The following is a 26,261-nucleotide window of genomic DNA, read 5'->3' on the forward strand; positions in this document are numbered from 1 at the left end:
TGAGCGCGCTCCACCACTAACAGGCATGGTGCATGTTTAGAAACAGCTGAGCACTCTGACTGAGCCAAGGAGTGCGATGGGGTGACCCATTCCTTGCTGTGTGCTGGTGGACTATGGTGGCTCTTAGAGTGACCAGAGCTGGGGCTAGGACCCTCTCCCAGGTCAGAAGCTTAAAGAAAGCCCATTCGGGATGAGTGGAGTCATCCTTGCTCCTGTTGATGACAGCTGCTGAGGAAGAGGCCTGCAAGATCTTTTCAGACCTCTGCTTGCTTTTGGGCAGGATACTCATCTAAGACCAGCTCATTTAACCTTCCTCTGACCAGATGCCATGAAAAGAGTGGTAAAGAACAAGGTGGAATAACAAGAATTAATCTGTTTTAAAATAGGAGAACAAGAATATGAAGAAAAGGTAATGTGCAGGAGTTAGATAAAGAACTGACAACAACAGGGGCACAAATGGCAATGAAAGATAAGGCAAGAAGTAGCCATCTGGAACGAAGGGAGAACAAGAATGGAAGAGATCCACCCACAAAGGGCCTCTTAAAGATATCTTCATTTACATGTTCCTGCCTTCTGGAGCAAGTGGGTGGGGATAGCCCACAATGGCTGATGTCCTACACTAGCAGAGAAAAGGAAATCATTGAACAGCCCTAAATGGTATGAAATGACATAAACAAGGGAAACTGGACTTCTTTGTAAACATTTTTTCTTCTTAGTGTTAAAAGGGCAATTAGGAAACTCCAAATACAAAGTGCTTTGCAATTATGATATCTTCACAAGGACCCTGTGGGGAAGGTAGCTATCTTTTCACTATAGGGAGAAGGGGCTGATCGTGGGTTGCCCTCCTGCAGGGCCACCCTTCCAGTGAGTCCATGTTTGAAGGGAGATTCTAACTTTTGTCTAACAGACAATACAATTTAATAGCAGCTTAAGGTAAGCTTGCTTTCATTACCTTTTTAAAATCAGTTCAAGGTGGCACCTATTCTTTCTCACCCAGGTCTTTTACAAAGTAGCTATCAACAGTTATAAGAAAGGCAACTCACATTTCCTCTTCGGGTTTCACTGTGATTTTGGACAATACAAGTCGAATCAAACATCTGAAGGTGAAATAAATTAGAAAATTATCTTTAGCAACCCTAGACATTACTAGAAATGACATTACTGGAAATGTCAGTCTTTATTTCAAGCCTCTCGCTATGCCCTCTCTTTTAATCTTTAATATAGTTTTTCACAACTTCAGAGGTTGAGCACTCCTTCATTCCATCACAGAAATGATCATCTAGTGGTGAACATCAGTAGCAAGACTCAAAGGTATGAGAAATACATTAAAACCTAACCTAACCCTGAGATTGTTTTAATGAAAGGTGGTATAGAAATTTAACAATAAATAAATAAAACATTAGATTTGCATCTGGAACAGCTGAAAGGTTTTATAGGTTCTGTAGGTTAAGATTAGGAGCTATAAATCAGGATGAAGGTTCTCACATTTAGGTAACACTATAAACCTCCCATTTATCACTAAGAAAACATTAATTCTATTAAACAATTAACAAAGAAAGTTAACATAACTCTGTCTTTGTTACTCACTTTAAAGTTGTAAATGATTGCTGGTAACTTTGGAAGTGCTTAGATAAATACTCCAAAGCTTTAATAGCCACAGACTCTTGATCATTCTGTGGGGGGAACAAAGAACATTTTTAGTGATATAAAGGACCTAAAGCCTCTATATGATATTATGAACAGCAAGAATGTCCAACATGTCAACTTATTAGCAGCAATGCAAAATCAAACTATTCTATGATATACACTGCCCATTTTCAGATGATCCTCCAAGCAATGGTTTGGAACACAAGTTCCCATTTCTAACTTGCAGAAAATCTTAGTTTGCTGTTGCATTTGAAAGAGGCAATCTATGGCATGCACAAAGTCTGCCCTTAAGTCAGGATCCCAAACCATGGTTTGCTACATTCAGATGAATATGTTCAGGTTTGCGCTCCATTCAGGTTTGTAGGTGTTCCTCTAGTAAGAAGAGATTGTCTTCCTGGATATCTATTTGTACACCAAGGTGTGGTATTTGACAAGACAGATCCAAGTAGCTTTTTTCTCTGTTTATGAGAAAACTGTGTCGATCCAGGGTCTATAGGGTCAGCTGTAGGTCCCTTGAGGCTGCTAGAATTGATGGAGATTTCGAGAGGAGGTAGTCTAAATAGGCAAAAATACGGACGCCCTGTAATCTCAGGTGTATGATCACTGGCACCAGTACCTTTGTAAATACCCTTGGGGCTGAGGAGAGCCTGAAAGGATGAGCTCTGTACTGATAGTGTACCCTGTAGTACTTGAAGCATAGCAGGTGCTGAATGCTGGGGTGTATTGGCATGTGCAAGTATGCCTCCTCTCAATCTATGGACGTCAATGGTCTAGATCAGGGGTTCTCAACGTTGGGTCTCCAGATATTATTGGATTTCAACTCCCATAATCCCCTGCCCCAGTGGCCTTTGGTTGGGAATTATGGGAGTTGAAGTCCAATAACATCTGAGGACCCAACGTTGAGAATCCCTGGTCTAGATGGTAAAGGCCTTTGTTTAAAGAATTACTTGACAGCAAAACTACCTGTGATAAACTACATGCACAGTTGCATACCAGACTTAAAAGAGCCTGAGCCTGGTACTCTGGAGTAAAATGGGCTGAGGTATCTTGATGTTGAGATGAGGCAGACCAAAGGAAGTTTCAAAAGGAAAGACCCACTTATCTGCAAAAAAGCTATGCAGGACACTCTTGCTTTTACCTCCAGAGCAAATTGGGCTGCTAAACTCAGTAGGTTGGTAACCATAGTTCCATCTGTTAACAGCTTATCTTTTTGATGACCTGGTTGTGCTGCTGATTTCTCCATTGCAACAACTGCATCCAAAGCTAAAAGACAGAAGAAACAATTTCAATACAATTCATTGCCAGTTATATAAGAATGGATATGGTTCCTGAAAAAGAGTTTACTCTTGTAGATCAAGGAGATGATAGAGGTCTATAAAATCATGCATGGTGTGGAGAAAGTGGATAGAGAGAAATTCTTCTCCCTCTCACATAACACTAGAACCAGGGGCCATCCCATGAAATTGATTGCCAGGAAATTTAGGACTAACAAATGCAAATACTTTTTAACACAATGCATAATCAACTTGTGGAATACAGGTACACATGGATGCCCTTGGTCCTCAAATGCACCACCAATGCCACCATTATTTTGGTAAACACCCATGGTGTGGATGACAGATCAAAGGGCAGAGCCCTGTACTGCAAATGGCAGCCACCATAACAGAATCTCAGAAATTTTCTGGAATTGAGATGGATAGGCACATGGAGAAACACCTCTGTTAAGTCCACTGATGTCAACTGGTCCCCCTTCTGAAGAGCCTCTAGGATAGACCGCAGAGTCTCCATGCGGAATTTGTGCTTCCGTATGAAGTGGTTCAGATGTTTCAGGTCCAAAATAGCCCTCCAGCTGCCATTCTTTTGGAGCACCAGAAAGAAAATTGAATAGATGCCTAAACATCTCTGCATCAAAGGGACCTCCTCTATGGCCTGGATGTCAAGCAGATGTTGAATGGCCTCCATAACTAGACTGTGTTTTAACGCTTTCCGAGACCTTAGTGAGGGAATGAACTTGCTGAAGGGTAGAAAGGTTAGCTCCAGGCGGTAACCCTCCCTGATGGACTCCAGAACCCATCGATCTGATGTCATCTGCGCCCATACACTGGCAAACTCCTGCAGACAGCCTCTGACTGGAGGAGGAATCAAGTCATTGGGACTGCTGAGGGCACTTAAAGCCGTTGGCGGCCTGCTGACCCTTGTATTGGAAATTATCCCTGGACAGGCCCCTACCCCCGCCCCAGTGGAAACAATCTTGTCTAGGTTGCCCCCTAGCATGAAAGGGACAGGAATTTCCAAAGGAATTGTTTGACCGGCAAAAGGGTTCATCTTTGAGAGACGAAGAGGGCATAGCCTTCTTTTTATCTTTCGTTTCAATTAGAACAGGATCCAATGCTTTCCCAAATAATTTTTCCCCTGTGAAAGGAAAGGATGCCAAGTTAGACCTGCACTTGTGATCCACCTTCCAATTTTTTAACCAGAGGTGCCGTCTAACTGACACATCTGCTGTCAAAGCACGTGCAATGATCTGCAAAGAGTCCAGACTGGTATCTGTCACATATGATCCAGCCTTATGCATTTTATTAATCCCCTGTTTCAAACGCAGATTACCATGAGGAACCAATTCAACTAGCTCCTTAGACCACATAATAGAGGCCCTTGCAAACAGGGAAGTAGCCATCACTGCCCACATGGACAGAGCCGAGGCTTCGTGAGAGATACATAACAGAGATTGCAACGCTTATCCTCAAAGTCCTTGAAGAAGTCGGCCCCATCTTTTGCCAACACTGCCCCACTTACCAGTGCTGCCACTGGACCATCAATAATGAGCAACTTTCAAGAGATCCATAAAATCCTGGTCAAAAGCATAAAAGCGCTTTGCACAGGCGGGAGGATTTTTACTAGCCCCTGGGGCCTTCCACTCCTCCTGAAAAGCTTTCTTGAAAAATTTTGGGCAGGGCATAAGGAGATCGGTTCCCGCTGAGTCTGTTAATACTTGAGACTCCCCTTCCCCAAAGGCGTCTCCTTGTCCTTCACCACTATCAGTGGGTCCCAGCTTCAGCACTCTATGCATCTTGCATAAACGGATGCTAAGATCCTCTTGTTTAAAAAGTCTACTGGATGGCGTAACACTACCATCTGTCTCCTCTTCAAATAAATCCTGCTATTCCCCATCCAAAATAGGATCCTCCGAAGCAGAGGAATTATCCCCGCCTGGTCTGACTGGGCTACCCAAGTCAGGTGGTAAGGGAGAGTTGGACTGACTTGGAATGGGCTCCCTTGGTGGAGAGTCAGGCAGCACTGGCAAAATACCCCCCCCTCTCTTTCCCTGGATCTCTGCTGCCTAACACCCTTGAGTCAGGAGAGCCCCTGTTGGACCCCTCAGAGGATCGGGACCATGAATGGGCAGCTTGGGCTGCAGCCAGTGAGGTTGATCTGGTGCCAGCATTCCGTCGTGTGCTGCGCCCCCTATTGTGGCAGGAAACTGATTCTTCACCTCCCTCAAGACCATAGTATGCAGCCATTGCCGCACGTTATTAGGGAGTGTCTGATTTCCCACAAAGGGCTCCTCGCAAGCCTCCTCCTCGTCCCACTCAGGGAGGAATGGAACAAGAGGGTTATCTCCTACCTCTCCGGAGTTCCTCCAAGCTGTGGTAGGCAACAGGGGAGTCGATGCCGAATTGGCACTGAGTGAGCTGCCCTCGGCTGGTGGCGCCGGCAAGCAGCTCTTAGTGGCTGATGCGGAGTGCGCGCATGATGCGCCCAACATCTCCACTGTCCTCTTTCGCTTTTGAGGTGGCTCGGCCCCGGAGCCCACATTGCAAAGCTCACAAATGGGTCCTGAGTGGGTTGTCGCCTCTTCGGAGCTGTCTGCTTCAGGGCAGGACTCCCTGGTCAACATGCTCCTTTTGGCTTTTTTCTTTTTTTTAAGATAGCCGATCGCTCAGCTGGAGTAGGGATCCAAGGAAACTTTCCCAGAGCAGTACTTGGTTGTTCTCTTTGTTGAATTAGTTGACCCAAAGGCCAGAAACAGAAGAAAAGTGAAGACCACTGAGGCTACCTTGCCTACTCAGAGCATGACAGGGTGGAACTGGGGCTTTCAAGAAAAACCTCTCCCACTCGCAAGGGAGGAGGCTGCTCGGGGCCCTTGTTTTAATTTAACCCTGTCTAGCAGCGAGTGATGAGGAGCAACCTGCTGTCGGATGCACTCTTTATCCTCTGCTGGAGATTAGTGGTAATAATTAGAATCAGGCAAGACAGATGGACAATGTGGAAAGAGTGCCATCAATACAGCAAACTCTTGTTTGATCATGGATATGCATCTCTGCTCTAACCAAGGGCAGAGAGGGAAGTTCCCTGCATTCCCAGATGTGTGCCAACGGCCTTGATGCTAAAAATCCCCTCCATTATCTGGAAGCATCTGTAGTCATTTTTCATTATTATCTGATGAAGCATTCTGTGCAACCTAAAAATGTCCACCACCTTCCAACAATAGAAAACAGTCCTGTAAAAGGTAACATCTTGTAGGGATGTGCACAAACTGAGGTTCGTGCACAGGTTTGGCGCTGCAGGGAGGGGAGCAGCAAGCAGGATTTTTTTTTTTAAAGAGAGCAGGTCCTGTTGGTTTTTAAAGAAACAGGTGCTACTGCACCAGGAAGCTGCATGCAGCAGCAGAGAGCAGGTAAGGAACTGCTCTCCTTTTAAAAAAAGATCCCGCTTGCTGCTCCCCTCCTTGCGGTCCCGAAACGGTTTAGACCTCATCCAAACTGGTTCAGTGCCAAACCTATGCATGATGAACCTTGGTTCGTGCACATCCCTAACATCTTGTGTGTGTGTGTTTTTTTTTTAATAGCCATGGAAAAGGATGAGACACAGGCTAAGTTTAAGGATAAAAAGCTAGAGACTCCTGGTGTGTGCTGCTGCTCTTTTCTCTGAATCCTGGAACAAGCAGTCAGAAGACATCCAAGCAAGAAAAATGACAACACATTTAGCAGCAGACTGTGTCACGGATTGCTCCGTGCTGCTACCACGACACAGCCTGGTCTCAACCAGCCCTGTGATTTTTAAGTTTAACCACTGACACCAAGTAGACGTTTGGGCTTTCTCTGGCTGAGTCTACTACAATAGCCTTCCAAACCTCTGTTGTATTTTTTAAAAAAACCTTTAGAGCCCCTGGTGGCGCAGTGGTAAAAACTGCCGCCCTGTAACCAGAAGGTTACAAGTTCAATCCTGACCAGGGGCTCAAGGTTGACTCAGCCTTCCATCCTTCCGAGGTCGGTAAAATGAGTACCCAGAATGTTGGAGGCAATATGCTGAATCATTGTAAACCGCTGAGAGAGCTCCGGCTATAGAGCGGTATATAAATGTAAGTGCTATTGCTATTGCTATTGCTAGAGTGGTAAAGGCTTTATGCGTAGGGTGCAGAAAACAGACAGAAGCTACAGATACAAACAATAAATGTTACTCTGAAAATAGCTCTGTTTAAACCAACAGTTTCTTTGAAAAGTTTAGTACCAAAACAGCAACCAAATGAGCATGAGGAAGAAATAAAATGTGACCAAAACACATCCAAATTGACCTGTCTAACACTGAGCCCTAACTCAGAATCTTCTACAGTCACCTCAGCTTTTCCAGCAAATCCAGCTTGTCCATGGTTCAGCCTCAGGTCCTGCTCTCCTTCACAGTTCTGGAGTTTCAGCCTCAGACTGATTCTTTTTGCTGGTGAGTGATTTAGCTCTCCAGAAAGTTTCTATTCTCTGCCAGTGATTTCTCAGCTCTTTCCAGCCCCAGCTCTGATCCTCTCTCAGACTGTGCCAGCACTTCCTTCACTTGGATTGTTCAGTTCTGAACTTCTTCTTCCAACTGGAACTGTACTCTCTTGTACTCTTTTCCCAACACTCTACCTTGTACTACACATGGACTTTTTTCCAAACTTGTACTACTACTCTTCTGAAAGCAGCCTCCTTATATACTTAAACTTCCCTCAATTTTTTCCAAACCATCCAATCAATATAACTTAAAGTTTCCTCCATTTTTCAAAATATAACCAATAAAATCAAACCTCCACTTCCCTCCGAAATCAAACCAGTGCATTTCATCTCCCTCAAAAATGAAACTATAGAGCAGGAGCCACAAACTGTTGACGCCTGCACAACTTTCTTAATACAGTGAATAGTAAGGCAATTTACAACATAAAATCTCTTTTACAAAAAAAAAAAAGAGAGGTTTAGGCCTTGATCCTTCACAGACTGCATTTACCTTTTTGGGAATTTTCCTCTAAGATTGCTATTTTATACACATAGAACTGAGTGAAGATGCTGTTTGGGTCACACCTTTCGGCCTCCTTCACTGCCTCATTAGCCTGTAGAATGATAAATTTAGCAGTACTGGTGATCAGCTATTAAAGTAAGAGCATCCAGTAACAGAAGATAGAACACTCTGTTATTATTTGAATCACTCCATGATGAACTTTAGTTTCAAAAACCAAAGAGAAAAATGATCTCACAGTCACAGCACCAGATTTTAGGTTCTATAGCATAACGGCAGGATCTGGTGGATCTGTACAGCACCAGAAATCCCAACACAAGGGTGTTGCCTCCACTGTTGTGACAGTGCTGGGGAAAATAACCTATATGGTGCAGGAACTTCATGTAAAGGACTTCAGGAGAAAAGATGAGATGGAAAGGGAGGCACAGTCCTTTAATACAGGGGTACCCAATCTTGAGTCCCCAGAAGTTGTTTGACTCCAGCTACCATTGTCCCCAGCTACAACAACCACAGTGTGACTGGGAATGATGGGAGTGTAATTCAACAACATTTGGGGACCAAAGGCTGGGAAAACCGATTCCTTACTTGTAAGTAATGATCCTTGAATGATCCTCATGTATGCACACTACCAGTTTCTTTCCAACCCAGTGGTGTGAATACAGCAAGGATCAAGACAAGAATCTGCTGTCTTAATATAACATCATTGGTGTCATGATCCCCGAGCCTGACCTCTCCTCATCCGAGAAAGATTGCAAGGATTTTGAGGAAGAAACGGGATGCAAGGTTTTCCCATTCAAGGGCTCTGTATCTCCTGAACCCAAACTTCAACTTGAGGATGACCCCTTGCCCTCTTCTTACTCTGCCAGGTCAGAAGATGAAGCCAAAATCACATCAGCTACATTGCTGGTTCTTCAGCTATGCCACAGCCCACAACCATGTAAAAAGGCATGGGCCCATTAACCCTTCCTGTATTCCAGGCCAGGGTGTGTGGCCAGGTTCCACTTCCCCTTCAAAAGGTCTCAATCTGCTGCAGGACTTTGCAGAAGTAACATTGGCTTGTAAAAGCTACTGGCCTTTACCTTGTTCCTGTATATATCTGACCTCGGCTTGTGACTAGACCTGACTTCGCTTACTCCTGAATTTGTGCAAGGGCAGCAGACTCGTGCAAAAAATAATAACTGGCGATACACACACACACATACCCCTCTAAAAGCAAGCCACATTTCTACAGCTGCAATCCTATGCACTCTTACCTAGGAGCAGGCCCATTGAACTAAATCATTTACTTCTGAGTAATCCCAGCAAGCCTGCAAACTGTTCTCAAAACTCAGAGAAAACCAGCACAACGTGTTAAGCCTGAAACGTCAAGATAAGATCTGAAACAAGCTGTGGCTATGTGAACAGCACCCTGCTGTTCCCATATGCAAGACAGTGTCAAAAGTCAGATCATACGAACAGACAGCAAGCCTATACGTAGTGAAGCAATTTCAAGGTGCCATTTTGAAAGTCCCCTGTATATCCCTGACTTCCTACTGTAGCTTTTGACTTCAGTTTGTAACTTGACCTGACCTATGCTAGTTCCCTTGTAAATCTAGCTTCTGATCTTGGTTGTGACTTTGATTTATGCCTAGCTTCCCCAGTGAGCCCTTGCTGTGAGACCGACACTGCCCAGCCCCACAAAACACAATAATAAGGATCACACAAGCAGTCTTTCATCGCTAGTGGTGACAAAGACAAGGTAGGCAACAGCTGATTGGAGCTCTTGTACCTAAGGGAAGGGAAACAACTCTAATAATTAACACATATTCAGCATCAGAATAGCAAAGAGAAAATTCCCCTTCAAAATGAAGCTTCTCCACAAATCAGCTCAGATTATTTTTAGAGAGAAGCAAGTTCCAGAAGACTTATCATAAGCTTATGAAGAAGGTAAAAAGGAAATAACAGAAGTATCTATGGCTGGAGAAATTAGCTCAAAAGAAATACCCTTTTTGGTTGTTTTAGGTGAAGATGGCAAGCAGCCATATTTCTTTGCAGTTTTGCCAGGTTCTGGTCTATCTGTCCAGATGAGTAGAAGCTGAGGGAGTAGTTGTACCATTGAAGGGCTTCAGAGTAACTTTTTGCCTAGAAAATAATCACCAACAGGGCTTTTAGCTTGCATCTCCTCCAGAATAGAGGCTGTGCATTCACAAATCAGTCAGATTTACCCCAATGTCCCTGCAAGCTATCAGGGAGCACTTCACACATGATTCGGGTTTTTCATTGGGCTAGTGTAGCCAGAATTATATCCAGGGTAAAAAAATCCACTTTTTTGTTGGTTTTGGGGGGCAACTTTGAGCTCGTAGTAAAGCCTCACAGCAAACTCATAGTTAAAAACTGCTGTGTGAAAAACGCCCCGGTCTAAATTAACCCAATTGTATTCCATGTTTTTGATAACTCAAATTCTCCATGTCTTGTGAACAAACAGGCAGCTACTAAAAAGGGAAAGTGGCAAGTCCCTTTCCTGGCCCAGAAGAGGGATTCCACAGATTCTCAGCTATATTCATTAATGGTTTTAAATTGTCCGTGTGTATATAAGAATGCAGGTCATTGTTGTTTATGTTTACAACAAGTAGGCTAAATCTTTGGAACTGACAGGTACTCTAGAATTGTCATGAGCTAGAGCAATTGAAATTGATTTGCAAATATTATCTGCTTGCAGATCTTAATATATAAATTAGATCTTCTTAAATATAAAATACCAAACTATAACTGATGGAGATTTTGAACTCAAATATTATTCTGAAACTAGGGTCACCATGTGGCAGTTCAAGAGATGCTTCCTCAGCTCTTTGAAAGGTATATGCTACATCTGAGTTATAACATGGTAATCTTTCCTGAAATGTATGGGTGAAAAACAATTGATGGTCCTTGAACAATATTTATTTGATTTACAGATTTAGAAATCATGAGAGTTGGAGGGACGGGGGCTATGGAATAAGGTAGATAGTTTAAACTATCTCTGTATCTTCAAAGGCTAGGAACTATTTTTTTAAAAAGAAAGGTGGGATTCCCAGATGGTGGCAAGAGTGCAGGAGATTCATAAAAGTGTCCCAAAGACTTCGTACAAAGCATAACTTGCTTATGCCAGCATTTCTGATCAGCCCGTGCTGTTGTGGGTATCTAAGGAAATATCAGTCTTGTGCAAGATTGCACTTGTACAAATACTTCAACCAGCGCACACACATTTCAGGAGTGTAAATTACATTGGAAATAATCAACCACATTCAGTGGAGTGAAACATGGACAGACCACTCTTTCCAATGGATGTTGCACAGTCCAAAACTGTGCATGTGCAACTTTGTTCCCCTGCTAACTGAGAAAAGAGGCACCTTTTTAAAGTGGTGATTCTCTTTTATTTAGCAGGGGGAGAGTAACTGGCCCTATCCATCCCCAGCACAGCATCCCTCCAGTGGCTGTTGCTGGTGTCTATCTTATGTTTCTTTGTTAGATTGTGAGCCCTTTGGGGATAGGGAGCCATTTTATATACTTATTTTGATTTCTATTTGTAAACCACTTTGGGAACTTTTGTTGAAAAGTGGTATATAAATATCCATAGTAGTAGTAGTTTACATTGCAGTGCAACAGCCGTTTAGCAACAGTGCTGACCTGGTTTACACACACTCAGAGCCCAACTCAGGCAATGCTCAAATGCCCATGCTTCACTGTACTAAATGTGATTACACTTCAGGAACACAGCTTACAGTAAGCTGTCCTCCTGAAGAGAGAGAGAGAGAGAGAGAGAGAGAGAGAGAGAGAGAGAGAGAGAGAGAGAGAGAGAGAGAGAGAACCAGACCTCATCTTAGCCCAAGAACATCTGAGTGCTCTGAATTAGGACTTCCCTCATTTTTGTCACAGAATGAGGGCAATTCTTGCCTCTTGTTATGGAAGGGACTCTGCCACAAAGGTATAGTCTTAATTCCTTTTTCACAATAGGTAACCAGTAGGGATGTGCACAAAATGCGATGCAAGTAGCGAATCACAGCCATATGAATGCCAGCATTGCGCGAGGGCAGCTGGGAGATGCCCCGCCAGTGCACGATAGTTGGTGGGGGAGTGCTGCTGAACTTTCTGTGGTGGCAAACGGTGAAGGAGAAGGTATGGACTGGCTCTCCTCCCTGTTAAAGGTGCGGGGGATGTGCTGCAATTCGCTACTCAAATCACATTTCGTGCATATCCCTAATAACCAGCTCAAACCAGATCCATCTTTAGTTATGTAAGTCCAGACTCATTAAAAGAGGAGGGCCATTAAGTTTGGAGGGAAAACCTTAAATATAGATATGCTCAAGACCAGTGTTACATCAGAGATACGCCAGCTCTTCTCATTGGATCTAAGAGCTGTCAGTCCCTGGAAGAGTAGAGGTACCTTCCCCGACTTTAGCTCCTATAAATATGGGAGGCAAGAACCCAGCCAGTGTTCACCATTTCCCATTGACTAACTGGTGTCCCAAGAGAGATATTGTAGAGATTAATACTCTCTCAGTCAAGGACATGCCTAACTGCTAACTTAAGGTAAAGCTTAGTATTCGCTAATTAGTTACTGTTTGGTATTTCTTTCTGAACTCCTATGTTTGTGTACATCAATTTTTCCCTGTTACCCCAGTTCCTTATTCTGTGTACAACTCTTATTTTTCTTAATACATTTCATATAATTGGAAGTGGCTTCAGTCTGGTTCAAAAATAATACTTTTTGTCTAGAGCTGGGTTCCATGGACTCTGGATGTATGGTACCAGACTGTTCCAAGCCAGACAGTTCTAGAGTGTGTTGAAGCTGTGTCTGAGCCTGGTCAGTGACTCTAGATCAGTCTTCAACTGGTGACAGCCTACCTTGAAGGAGCAGTGTGCTCCTAAAATGGGTCAGAGCAATCTCTCTACTGAGGGTAGATCCCAGGAAACATACCTAAACCTCTCCAGTCCATCACTGGGCATGACTATTTCCTTGGATGCTGCAGCAGTGCAGTCCAATCAGAAATGATGGTGTAAGCCTAGGTAACACATTAGCCTCTGTATTTACTGCAAAGGTACTTGATGTAGGTAATTTAAACAACATGAAAACTCTTCTGGGTTCCAAACCTCATAGTTTTGGGTAGCTCTGTCCCACAGAATAAGGTGCAAGTGGTTCAGCATTTCAGGAGGCAGATGTTTTCCTGTGCTGTGGCCTTAAAAAAAAAGTTCAGCATTTTACCAGTTCGTAATCATAAAACTACAGGTCTGAATACACACACACACACACACACACACACACACTATTAGCAAGGAACAAGCCCATGAGCAGAATCAGACAAGTCCACAAGAGTCCCCTCCCCAATGAGAACCAGAGGAGTAGCCACGTTAGTCTGTGGCAACAAAACCAACAAAGAGTCTTGCGGCACCTTAACAATGAACAAATTTGTAGCATAAGCTTTCTTGAGCTACAGTCCATTCCATCATGCATGAAGTGTTCTTAGAATTTATGAAGAGGTTTGAATAGACAGGTTGCTTACCTGTAACTTATGATCTGGAGGTGATCCATTATCAGTCATGAGAAATGGGTTACTGTGCCTGCACAGGGACCTCACAGATGGATTAACTAGCTTCTCAAGGGTGCCCCTCCCTTCCGTGCACGTGCTCTGTGCCTTTCTTTTCCCGGCATCCGGGTGCCATTTTTTCTCAGTTTCTTGGAGACCCGTCTGATGATAGAGGACCCACACAGAGTGGGATTCATTGATTGAGTAGGCAAGTCAGTCTTGTGTTGAAAATGCTGCAGCGGGGAGGTACAGGCGGGTCTCATGACTGACAACGGATCACCTCCAGATCATAACTATGGCATGCCATGCCCCCTTCCAGACTGTGTGGGTTGTTGTCCATGGGACAGGACAAGGACACAGAAGCAGACAGGTTTTAACAGCCAGGTCATAAACCTCTCTTAGTGGTTTTCCCCTCATCTTGTAAATATCCCCCAAGTGACTGCCACGCAACATCAAGAGAAGCTGGATATAGACCTTCAATGATGTCTTCAATCATTTTCTTGGCAATGGGTTCCCTCATTCTCTTTAAGAGGAGTTCAATGTGAAGGAGAATAACTTTGCCAACATCTGAGGACCCTTCAAAGAGCTGAGCGACTGACTTAAGAAAGTCAAAGCCAATGGCTTCCCTGTATAGACAATGAGCAGATGAACACAGGCTGGGCATATGAGCTGTTAATCACTAACACTAAGAAAACATAATCTTCATACATTTAAAGAACAAAATAACCTAGATTCCCCTGCAATCACATTGTTCTCTAGGCCAGGTTTTGAGAGAGAATCTTAGTCTTTGCTGACCTCATGTCAAAGCTTCATGGAACATTGCCAGTGGAAACCTCATAGCAGACCCTTTTGAACCAACTATAGCTTATATCTTTACTTCTGCAACCACACTAATTGTAGACCTCTGGCTGGTCTGTTTGCCCAAATATATCTCTCCAAAATGGTCTGAGCATCTAAGTTGTCAAGGTTCAAATAACCATTGTCCCTTGTTTCTTATGACCCAACCTAGCCAACATGTCTGTACCTGTTCTCATAGTTGTATTGGTCCCCTAGCATACCACCTCTGTGGACACATCCATCATATTCTCTAGCTGGTGCCTTCTAGGCTGACATTCCATCAAGATGATTGCAACCACAGTTACAGAAACAGGGGCCAGAAAAGTGGGGTTCACTGGAGGACACAAGAAGCCCCACTGGAGTGGACTCTTGTTGTCCTTATTAGCTGCAAGAATCTACCACTGGCCCAAACAGGGACTCTCAGTTCTGTACCTGTCATGCTCTATAAGCAACTTTGCTGTGTCTAGGCAAATATCCAGAGAAAACTCCTGGTGCAGGAGTTCAGCAACAGCTAGAGATAAGAAGAAGCAGGAAGGTTAGCTAGTCACTGGGTAGGGGGAGATAAAATCCAAGAATATTCTCTCTCTCTCTCTCTCTCTCTCTCTCTCTCTCTCTCTCTCTCTCTCTCTCACTCACTCACACACACTTCGGTCTACTCACAGGAAAGGATGCAAGGTTCTAATGATTAGGACTTGGAGTCTAGTCACAAGATCTACACATATATGTAAAGGTAGTATATAGCAGTTGGGAAAAGAAATGTGCTTTCTAGAGATGTATTAAACAGAAAACCATCAGGTGTATCTGTAAGAAATTATTGTGGCTGGACTGAGAACCTCTTGAATTTCTGGCAGGACATTTACTATACAGGTGGCATTTTGGGGGAAGCACCGTGAGTTTTGGAGATGCATCAGGCAGAGGTTCACCAGGGGCATCTCAAGCAAGTCATTGGGGAAACTGCACCCAGAGGTGCACCTAGGTAATTTTGGAGTCTGGACCTAAAAGCATTTGGAGGCCCTCCCCTCCCCTGCAAATTAAGCATCATCATGCTCTACCGGGTGACCACATCACCCAGGACAGACTAAAGAGGATTTGGGGGCCCCCAGGGGCTGTGGAGGCCCTGGACTTCAGCCCCAAAGTCCAGGGGTAAGAGTGCCTCTGAGAACTGATGCCTGGATGCATCTCTCCCTAGCTCAATTTTGATTTGAGAGACTGAGGCAAAGTGTGGGTGCATGCAGTCTCATCTCTAAAGCAGCATAATATATGAGATTGTACAAAGTCTTTACCACTTACATGGCACAGAAGTTAAAATGGGGACCTTAACTTGCTATTTCCCCTGCTTTTTAGAGCACGAGTGAAAACCAAAAGCATTTTAACTCTCATCTTAAACCAAAGGTTTTTGGATGAATGAATTTGCAGGCATTTTGTGAAGGAAAATCTGATTGGACACTGTGGGAAAGGGTTAGGGAAGTTTAACAGTGGTTCTTACCAATGCTGGCTAAGTGGATCCTCCATATTCATAGGCAATATATCTCTGATGTAGAAAATTCATGTTCAAAGGCAGTTTGCCACTGCCTTGTGTGCTCTTGCAAGACCCCCTGCCATCTCATCACCATCTTACATTCCCTCCTAAGTCCATTCGTCACCTCACCCCACCTTGCAGACCCACGCAAGGCCCCTTGCCACCTCAGTGGTGGGAGAAAAGAAAAGCCCATAAAAGAGAAGGGAACGGAAAGGGATGTTTAACTGTTTATGAGAAGTGCCAGACTGCTCATAAACTCCTTATCAAACAGCTATGCTCAGAACCAGAAAGTCACTCTCCAGAACTTGCCAGGATTTGGCAGTCCTAACTCTGGCTTCAAAATCCTCACTGGGCCAAATTGACAATAAGCACCCTTTGTTGATTTTACCCTGTTTTTATGGAGAGTTCGGAGGCTAACAATTAGGAAATACTGGATTGATTTCTTTTCCAAAACAACAAAGGATTATGCTTCAGCATATACCTGAGTTAAAAAATAATAATCAAAGGTGCATTTTTTAAAAAAAAAAGATGTATTAGCTTATGGGGGAGGGGAAAACATACTCTTTTTAGGAGGTTATATTTAAACTGCTGTAGCTCAGCCATTTTTTAACAGATCTGCATCAAATTTAGAAGGACCTAATTGATGTCTGCATAAGCTCAGGCAAATTTGACAGACAGGTTTGATTTTATGACCAATAGAATGTTCAGGGCTTATAATGGTAGAACCCTGAAACAACTCATCTTAATTCTGGCACTACTGTGCCAGTATAATTATGCTGCCTCTGTTGCCACAGATGAGAGGCACTCCTTTCCATCTTCCACGCAACTCATCTTTGCTTTATGGACATGATGTTGTGTCTTTATGCCAAACCAAGTATGCTACCTGTGCCAACATCTTCATCTGCTGCACCACCTTTCAGGAGAATTTTAATTTTCAGTAAAAAACCAGCTGGATGCAAATGCTCCTATAAATCAAAAAACCAAGATATTATTTTGACAGACAAACTATTTTTTACGAGTTCAGGGTATTTTTAACTGGCTGCTGTCAGAGCTCAGCCTATTCATAACTCTGAAGGAATGTCAAGAACCTCTCATCAGTACTCCCTATAAATCTATATCCCAAATCTTCTAATATAATTTTAAATATCCTTAGCAACAAGACCTAGAGGAGACATGCATTCAGTGTTGCCAGATTAGCAAGAAACCTCCTGTGGAGGGCGAGGGAAGAGAGAGACTGGCTGACAAACTGTGCAAAGTATGACAGCCTAGTGATGTTGCATCTGTGCAAATTGTGTAAAGTGTGCAAACACAAAATTTGCACAAGTTGTTACACAAGAGTAAGCCAATCAGAAATATTGTTTATTCTTGCCTAACACAATTTGTGCAAATTTTGTGTCCATGCAACTTACACAAATTGCACAAATGCAATGTTACTAGGCTGATGTAACTGTGCACAGTATATCAGGGAGGAGAGCTGATCTTGCGATAGCAAGCATTAATTGTTGCCTTTGCTAAGCAAAGTATGTCTTGGTTTGCATCTGAATGGAAGAAGACCCCCACAGAATATATCTTATCACTAATGCAATAACCTAGGGAGACAGATCACCCCAGAAAGGAAACTGCCCAACAGAGCAGGAGAGAAATCAGGCAGGGTCGGATGAATCCTTGGTGGGGTGGATACACTTCCTACTACTGAGGAAAATGACCATTCAGGTAAGTGGCAACAATTCATTCTCCTTCACTGGGGAAGTGTATCCAAGGCTGGGACCTACCAAAGCCCCTGAGAGTTTACTGGGTGGGAAGACAGGCTGGTCTTCCTTGCGGAACCACCTGCTGCAAAACACATCTCCCAAATGAAGCATCTGCAGAGGCCAGACGCTGAATCTTATAATGCCTAACAAAGGTAGACAAGGAAGTCCAAGTAGCAGCCCTACATATATCTGCCAGTGGTGCGATGGTAGAAAGTGCAGCCAAAGTGACTATGCTTCTAGTGGAATGAGCTGTAACCCCTCTGGATGAAACTAACCCCTTGCTAGCTTATGCAAGATCAATACATGAACATATCCATCTGGAATAGAGGGATCATTGGACACCTTGTGACCAAGGGAATACTCCCAAAAGGAAACGAAGAAGGACTCTGAGACCTTGAAGTTTTTGGTGCGCTTTATATAGATTGTGACGGCTCTATGCACATCCAACTTGTGCCACTCCTTCTCCTTGGGGTGGGAGAAAAACGAGGGTAGAATGAACTCCCGGGCTCTGTGAAACAAGGTATTTACCTTAGGCATGAATGTAGGATTGGTTCTTAGGAGAACATAGTCTGGATAAACTAAACAGAAGTTCCTTTCGTACGGAAAGGGCCCCCAGTTCTGACACTCTGCGCACTGAGGTAATGGCCACTAAAAACAGAACCTTGAAGGTAAAGAGTCTCAAGGAAACTGACTGAAGCAGTTCAAGGGGAGCTTTGGTGAAGGCTGAGAGGACAATGTTTAAGTCCCATGCGGGGAACGTGTGAACAGTGGACGGCTTGAGCAAGGAGACACTCCTGAGGAACCTTTTCACATGAGGGTATGTGGAGAGACCCATATTGCCATCTGGATCCAGGACAGAGGCTACAGCAGCTACTTGCCTCCTGAGGGTATTGGGTCTCAAACCTCTATCTAGACCCGTTTGAAGGAAACTTAACAGATGAGAAAGAGATGCAAGGGGTGCCCAAGATGTACCCCTTGGGCATTGCACCAGACCAAAACACCCTTCCAAGTGGCTTGGGAGGTCTACGCCCTGTGGGAAGCCAAAATAGTGGTCACAACTCCCTGGGAATAACCACAAACCCTTAAAAAGTTCCACTCAACCATCAGGTGAATAGATTAATCCATCTGGATCTAGGTGGAACACCATACTCTGATGGACTAGGCGAGGATCTGACCCTAGATCCAGTGAGGCTTCAGTGGAAAGTTCTAGTAGATCCAAGAACAATGGGCAGCGTGGCAGTGGGGAGGCAACAAAGATTATCTCCGCCTACAGCTGCCAGACCCTGTGATTGATCTAAGGGATTATGGCTATTGGTGGACTTGGGGAGGGGGGCAACACATTTAACATGTGTTAACCAAGCCCATGTGATAAGAGCAAAAGCAGCTCCCATTAGTCCATGGCTTGCAAACCATATAAGCTGCATTACCGCATTAGCCCTGGTGACAGCACTGAGAGCTTTGTCTTGATACTGCTTGTAGTCCCACTTCAAATAGACAGTAGCTAATAGCCGCAGTATTTTTGCCTACAAATGAAAAGATACTAATATTTAATAACACTCAAAAGGCTGATGTAAATGAGCCAGTTCTAGCTCTGGAGGAAAGTGGGGCTATAATCAACTGCAAAGCTTTCTCACCTGCATTTCTTGTCCAGGTGAATATTTCTTGTCCATCTTCCCAATTTCAAAGCTCAGGCTGTTGAGGAAGGAAACTCATCAGAAAACTAGCTGACCATTCATGGGATGGAGAAGATCCAGCTGAGCAAGTAAAGTCCCTGCTCTTCTAAGGCTTTGTTTTAAAAGGCCATTGTTCTGTATAAGAATAAACACACTAAATGTTCCTCCACAGTCCCAGTTTTGCTATGTTTACTGTATACATTAGGCCTGCTCAACTTAGATGCCCCCCAGCTGTTTTTGAACTACAACTCCCATAATCTCCAGCCACAGTGGCCAATAGCCAGGGATTATGGGAATTGCAGGCCAGCATCTGGTGGCTGTTTAAAATCAAATGTGTAATGCAAGAACATTTTTGGACAGGATGGGATGGTTTGCCCCTCTCTGTCCCAGAAAGAAATGTGTGATGGAGCTCTTGAGCTCTCAGTTTAAGGGACCCCTTGGCATGATTAAATAGTACACATGGATGTACGCAACTAAATCCCAGTGGTGGCTTTTTTTAAAAGACAAAAGGAGTTTTGGGCGGGGACATTTTGAGTGAAGAAATACCAAGGAGAAAAGCCCTACTTATGCCTATTGGTTCCCTGCACCAAATCATTCACACAGCGGTTTCCCGCTCCCTATCCCCTGTTCCAAATCCATTTTAATGTCACCTGTGAAAAAACTAAAACTGGACTAGTCCTCCTTGAATTAGAAGGAATTTTAAGCCACTAGATGGTGCCAAATTATGTACTTCAGACCAATGCTTGTTCTGAACTATAGGCTCTTGCATATCTGAGATGACTGGGGTTGCTATCTGAAACCAACCAAGAACAAAATAAAATGTCTATTAATCGTGTTGTTTCCTTCATGACATTACCTGAGCCAGAAGGAGCTCTGCTCATATATCTTCAGTTTATACATTTCCACACCAAAGTTATAGCATAGGAGGGACAGATAACAAGCCTGCAATTAAATACGAGTAATTAAATGATATGGTATTGTACTACCCTGTAAAACAAAAATTAGGAATGGATGCAGAAAGACAGCATGTTTAATACTATTCAGTGATGTACCCCAGCAATGGAGCAGAGTAAAGATGCATTTGAAACTATTATTAAGTCAACTGCATGGATGCTAACCTCCTTTGGCAGTCTCATCAGGATGTCTTTGCAGCGCTGCACACATGTGATTGCTTTCTGAAAATCCCCTTGAGCAACTGCCTGAGAAAGCAACAGAATGTGCTGATAAACTGCTTGGTTGTCACACAGGGCAATTTTAAATTAACATTTTAAAATTCTAGCAAACTAGATATGTATGAAAAGCATGCTCGCAAAATTATAATGTCAGGTTTTATATGTGAAACATTTGAGAGACAGTGAGCTGTAGGAATAACATCTTTTTAATAACAGGAATATGAGCAACGCTCAATAGATTGTTATAACATTATTACTGTCATTTATTTTGAATCAACATACAGTTTCAGCCTGATAAGAGAGGACTTTGAACACCTCCTTCTCTACATCGGCTTTGTGTAAATGAAGATCAGCCTCACTGATGCTCCTCTTGGTTAACTGGGCATACAGCTTCTCCAGATTCTGCAAAACGAAGCATATAATATTCTAAAAAATTACTTACCACCTCTCATACTTACAAGATACTTGCAGAAGACCTCACAAACTTACATTCATGGCTATTGCAAGTAGTTCATCAGCAAAGGTGAATTTTCCAACATCTACCCACCCTTTTCCAGTCTTCATGGCCATCTGAAGCATGAAAACATCAGCTGAGATGAAATCCTTCCAAGGATAACAGATTCAAAGTACATTCATAACAGCTAGTCTAAATCTTGTACACTTGCACACATTTTAGTTGCAATTACCAGAATTTGCCTCCGCACTATCTCCTCAGGTGGATCACTGACTTCACAAATCATCATCAGTCTGCAGGAAACATGGCGCACTGTAAGAAGACAATGTGCACACCCTCAGCATCAACTGTTTATCTCTAGTTCCCAGCCTAAGTTGGAGGTTATGAGAACAAGAATTCATGAAACAGAGTAAACACAAACATGTCCATCAATTTCAACAGCACTGAGTAAGTGCTGAGCATGAAGGAGGTCAGTGTATTCACTTGCAGCTGACACATGTCCCTCTCACGAGAACGGATCACCTTAATTCAGGCCATTCTCCAGCATCACTCCTAAGTGAAAATGCACTGAATCCTTCAACCAGTTTAGGAACTTTATCCTTTTTGCAAGAGGTATGCACATCCATGATAGGTTAGGCAAATGTCAGAACAACAGAACAGGGAACATCTTTCCCTTTTCAGTCAAAACAAACTAACCCTGGTTTATGGCAGAGAATGCAAAAGAACTTACATTTAATTCTTTGCACATCACTAATAACAGGGCCTATTTTTCTTGCCACAGTCCAGTTCCATAAGCTGACCGCACTTTCTTCAACCTACCGGAAAAGAAAAGCCCCTAAAAGGTCATATAAGTCATTTAAAATGTTGATTAGGGTAACCACATAGTTACTGGAACTGCACAGTATGTTGATTTAATAAGATCATAGAAAACCTTTCCCTCCAGGAAAATGGAAAAAGGAGAAATGGGAGCCTGTAGGTGTTATGATATTGCAATGTAACACCTACATATTACGGTAGCCCACTCTATTCAAGAATTCGGGACGATGATGTGAATGAATAAGAAACAGACCATATGGTCTTCCTTTGGATTATCACTGTGGATTATTGTTACTGTCACATGAACATAGGAAACTGCATCAGGTCAGGATGTTTATCAGCCACTAACATCATACACATTCTACCCTCAAGCACTTTATACAATATGGATTATAAGGCAGGATGGAATAACCTTGAATGACCATTTAGACCACTCTCAACCTCCATAAACAAGGGTCCCAAACCTTCTGAGTTTCAGGGGGTGGCAACTGGAGAAAATGACTTGTCACTCAAGGCACACCATTTATGGAATGCTGACCTCAGGATGGGTAAAATCTTGCATCCCTCCAGCACTAGGCAAGGAACTTTTCATCTACACAGGCCTTTAACGGTGTATCTTAGATCTGTATTAATGCCAACAATGGGGTTTTCCCCACCTACCTTGATTATTTTAATAATATATTTTGTTTAAAATATAGATTGCAAGCTTCCCTGGGTGTTAAACTAAAGGACAGAGTACTAAATGTTTTAAACAGATAAAGCACAAACTCCTATATCCAAACACAAGTTTTCCATTCCAATGTTTGGGCAGGTCATTTCCCTGAAGTCATAAGAACATAAGAACAGCCCTGCTGGATCAGGCCCAAGGCCCATCTAGTCTAGCATCCTGTTTTGCACAGTGGCCCACCAGATGCCGCTGGAAGCCACAGGCAGGAGTTGAGGGCATGCCCAATCTCCTGCTGTTATTTCCCTGCATCCTGCCTCTGAGGCTGGAGGTTGCCTTTAGCCCTCTAATTAGTAGCCGATGATAGACCTCTCCTCCATGAAGTTATCCAAACCTCTTGGATAAGAGGATAAGAAATAACCTCTTGGTCCCAGCCTGACTTATCATTGGAAACATGTTCTCCATCTCTACCTGGGCTTTTTGACTTTCATCCACACTTTCTTTATTTATATTTTCTATCTCACTGAATAGTTTCTCAATGATCTCTGAAACATCGGATAAGGTCTCTCTTTTCATCAGTTCCTGAATTAGCTCTGAAACAAAACCAAGAGTAGCAGTACCAACCAATATAAAGTTCAAGTCAGTCAGTCACATTTGTGAGGAGGGAATCTAAAGGGGGAAAAGATCACTGTAGAACATAAATGCAAGTAGCCTGATGTGTTAGTTATATATGTTAGTTATATCATTATATTACTTCTGAGTGAGCAAAAGGGTAGAATCTTGCCTATACACTTTCCCTTATATCCACAAGAAAAAGGGCTAAAAGCTTACTCATTTATTTTTTAATGAAAACTGAAAATGCAGGGGTGGGGGCTGGAATATCCTGAAGGGGCAAGCTCCTACAGCCTAGCCCTTGCCTTCAGTTGCAACCCTGAAGGCAGCACATTATTTTCAAAAATGCCAGCTGACTCTCATTTTCTCCATGTCATTCTATCAGCTGAATAATATCTTAGAAGTACCATATTGTTGTTGTTTAACATAATACCACCTATAATACCACCCAGGTCCTTTACAAGAGAGGGCAAGTCACTGCCCCAAAGGGGTTACAATGTAGAAAACAACACAAGAGAGACAAAAGAAGAAGGGGAAGGAAATGGAGGAGACAGGGGTAAACAGGAGAAATAAATTTGATCACGGTAGCTATGTGTATTTATGCACAAATTTGCTTTTAAATAGTATCCGTGAAACCGGGGGTGTAGCTAGGGGAGTGGGAGCTCGTGTTCACCCCTCTCTCTAGCAGCCCCTCAAAGTGAGGGAGATAATGAAGAAAATAGAGAGGGGTGGAGCTGGGGGGCCTGGGTTCTTTGAACCCTTTCGCTCAATTATAGCTACACCCCTGAGTGAAACTTAGTAATTAAACTAAAGAATAATCACGTAAGAGTGAGACTGGCACTGATGCAGGGCAATGTTCCTTACAGATGCAAGATCTTGGACATTATCCATTGAGAACATCTTCTGGACACACCTTATTGAAATGAGCAGGAGTTAGGAAAGAAGACCAACACAGGGATACAGTGGAGGGTGCCCAGAACGTTAAGTATTAATCTGGCTGGGACGGAAGATACTGATGGTAATGCATAGATTATATCAGGGTGCACAACTCATATGCCCCAGAGGGCCGGAACCAACCATGACTTGATGTGTGGGGGCTGAGGTAAAGCTTCAGTGAATTATTACATTAAATAGTCCACTCCATCTATCACTGCTGTTGAAGCAGCAGCAACTGGCTCACTCACTCATCAGTCTATCACGGCCGCATGCATCTCATCTGGTCTCAAGCAAACGATCGCATTGAGTCGCTGCTGCTCATCAGCAGGGCAAGCTGAGAGCTCTTCATGGCTCCTGCTGTTGCTGCAGGATGTTCCTAGCTAGGGGCCAGCAAAAAAAAAAAAAAAAAAAAAAAGGCCCCATGGGTCGGATCTTGCCCTGGGTTGCAGGCCTGGATTATATGTACCTTTTATTTCCATGATGAGATTTTTTTTCTCAATTTCCGCAATGCTGAAGAATGTCCTTTACGAGAGAGAGAGAGAGAGAGAGAATGTTTAATGTTCATATTTCACGTGTGGAACCATCTTATACTTCTCAGTTATCTCTCTCTGCTGTATTTCATTGACACCCATCACCTAACATGACTGGATGTGAAATATGTGAAATTTGCCTGTGTTCCCTGTCTCCTTTGCCTTTTCCCTCAAGCCTTCTTTCCCATAGGTTCTTGTTTTTCAGTCTATTGCCTACTCTGCATTCAGAACCTTTGCATCTGGGCTCCCTGCCTCTTAGCTTCGCTACTTCCTGGAACCCCTTCCTAGCCCTCTAACTTCCTAAGGGCCTTTATGAGGTTTTAATCCCACCAAAGAGGCTACTTTCTCTTCTCTCAGAGAAGCTGGTCTGGAAACATTCTGACAGCTTTGTTAACTGGAATGTTTGTGAGTATTCCATGACCACACCAAGAACAGGACAATATGTAATTTATTATTTGTAAATTGCTTTGATCACTTTTATGTTGAAAAGCAGGATAATAATAAAATAATAATAATAAATAATAATTCAAGACCAAAATAATCCCAGTGGTAATTGGCACCCTCGGTGCTATTCCAAAACCATAACAGCAACAACATTGATAATAAAATTCAGCCATCCCAGGTCCTTGGGAAGGACTCGATGTCTGAATAAAACAAACCAGTCAATAACACCCTGTCTCTGACTGTGTAAATAATAATAATCCAGCGATCTACAAATTGAAATTGAAAGGCTGTGGCAGAAGACCAAAATAATCCCTGTAGTAATTGGAGCCCTAGGTGCAATTCCAAAACCACTTGAAGAGCACCTCAACACCATAGGGGCCACAGAAATCACCATCAGCCAACTACAAAAAAACAACTTTACTGGGAACAGCCTATATTTTTGTGATGATATCTATAATAAAAACAACAACACTGATAAAAACAACAATTTTATTGGGCCAGGACTCGATGTCCTGGATAAAACAAACTAGTCAATAACACCTGTCTGACTGTGTAAACAAGAAATAATAATAAATATAGTAAAAAATGAGAGTTGCCAGAGTTCAGATGTTCCTGAAGAGTCCTCATCCCTAAAATCTCCCCTAGCTACGGCCGTGGTGGGAGGCTTGACAGGCTTGTCCTTTTGGAAATTTTAGGAAATTGGTAGAGACGTTCCTGTCCCATTGCCAGGCCTATAGGGTTAGCTGATTTACATTATTTTATCTTGTTGCTTAAGACTTTTCCTTTTAATGTTAATTAGATTTTTAGTAATTATTTTATAAAATTGCTCTTTCCTCAGCTTTAAATGCCATTTAACCTGCCTTCAGGTTCTTTTTTCGTTTTTATGGTGAAGTGGCCAGGTGGAAATTTTATGTATTTGAAGTAATTAGTTTTGCTCATATTTTAGACACCAATTTAACCTGCTGTGGGGTTCTTTTTGCTTGGTTTGAGCCAACTGTTTTTCAAGTTTTAAAATGTGGTTTCTGCTAAGCAGCTGGGATATGTGTATGTGTTAATAAGTATTTAAATGAATAAGATACGTTTCCCTCATGTTTTGGATTTCATTTAACCTGCCTTAGGCTCCCAGCCACCCTTTTTGCTCTTTTTAAGAAGGTGGGCACAGTAGAAGTTTCGAAAGATAAAATAAAGTCAATGTCAGCAGCCGCCAGTGAAGAATCCGCTTCGAATGAAATCCCTCGAGCTCTCTGGCTGCCTGAGCAACGCTGAGGAAAGAGACCAGGTTGCCTTCTCGCCCCGCCCACTTTCCTTGTCGCGTGCTAGGCAAGCGGGGAAGCCGTTCATTTCAGCTCGAGATTAAAAATTACTAGAGTGTCACACACTTCCGGGGATGGTGGACTAT

At 43.1% G+C, this 26,261-nt stretch overlaps 1 protein-coding gene across 4 annotated transcripts in view; it reads right to left on the reverse strand.

Moving 5' to 3' along the window:
- Positions 1-26,181, reverse strand: part of TEX11 (testis expressed 11) — a 36,340-nt gene extending 10,159 nt beyond the window's left edge. For 2 of the 4 annotated variants that reach the window (XM_053274288.1, XM_053274287.1), the window contains exons 1-20: positions 25,976-26,181; positions 24,355-24,410; positions 22,812-22,933; positions 21,591-21,675; positions 21,093-21,172; positions 20,896-20,976; positions 20,689-20,808; positions 20,353-20,433; positions 20,091-20,176; positions 19,196-19,253; positions 18,989-19,084; positions 16,694-16,775; positions 14,724-14,802; positions 13,929-14,080; positions 13,021-13,106; positions 9,895-10,032; positions 7,903-8,005; positions 2,786-2,910; positions 1,588-1,673; positions 1,044-1,097 (exon numbers count right to left, since the gene is read on the reverse strand). In XM_053274288.1, the coding sequence (XP_053130263.1) occupies positions 1,044-1,097; positions 1,588-1,673; positions 2,786-2,910; positions 7,903-8,005; positions 9,895-10,032; positions 13,021-13,106; positions 13,929-14,080; positions 14,724-14,802; positions 16,694-16,775; positions 18,989-19,084; positions 19,196-19,253; positions 20,091-20,176; positions 20,353-20,433; positions 20,689-20,808; positions 20,896-20,976; positions 21,093-21,172; positions 21,591-21,675; positions 22,812-22,933; positions 24,355-24,367 (1,727 nt within the window). In that variant the 5' untranslated portion in view covers positions 24,368-24,410; positions 25,976-26,181. Of the gene's footprint in view, positions 1-1,043; positions 1,098-1,587; positions 1,674-2,785; positions 2,911-7,902; positions 8,006-9,894; positions 10,033-13,020; positions 13,107-13,928; positions 14,081-14,723; positions 14,803-16,693; positions 16,776-18,988; positions 19,085-19,195; positions 19,254-20,090; positions 20,177-20,352; positions 20,434-20,688; positions 20,809-20,895; positions 20,977-21,092; positions 21,173-21,590; positions 21,676-22,811; positions 22,934-24,354; positions 24,414-25,975 lie in introns of those variants that run through there. The other 2 variants (XM_053274289.1, XM_053274290.1) reach the window with 2 other exon arrangements.
- Positions 26,182-26,261: the final 80 nt, after the last annotated feature.

Source organism: Hemicordylus capensis, chromosome 11, assembly GCF_027244095.1.
Source record: "Hemicordylus capensis ecotype Gifberg chromosome 11, rHemCap1.1.pri, whole genome shotgun sequence".
Taxonomy (NCBI): Eukaryota; Metazoa; Chordata; class Lepidosauria; order Squamata; family Cordylidae; genus Hemicordylus; species Hemicordylus capensis.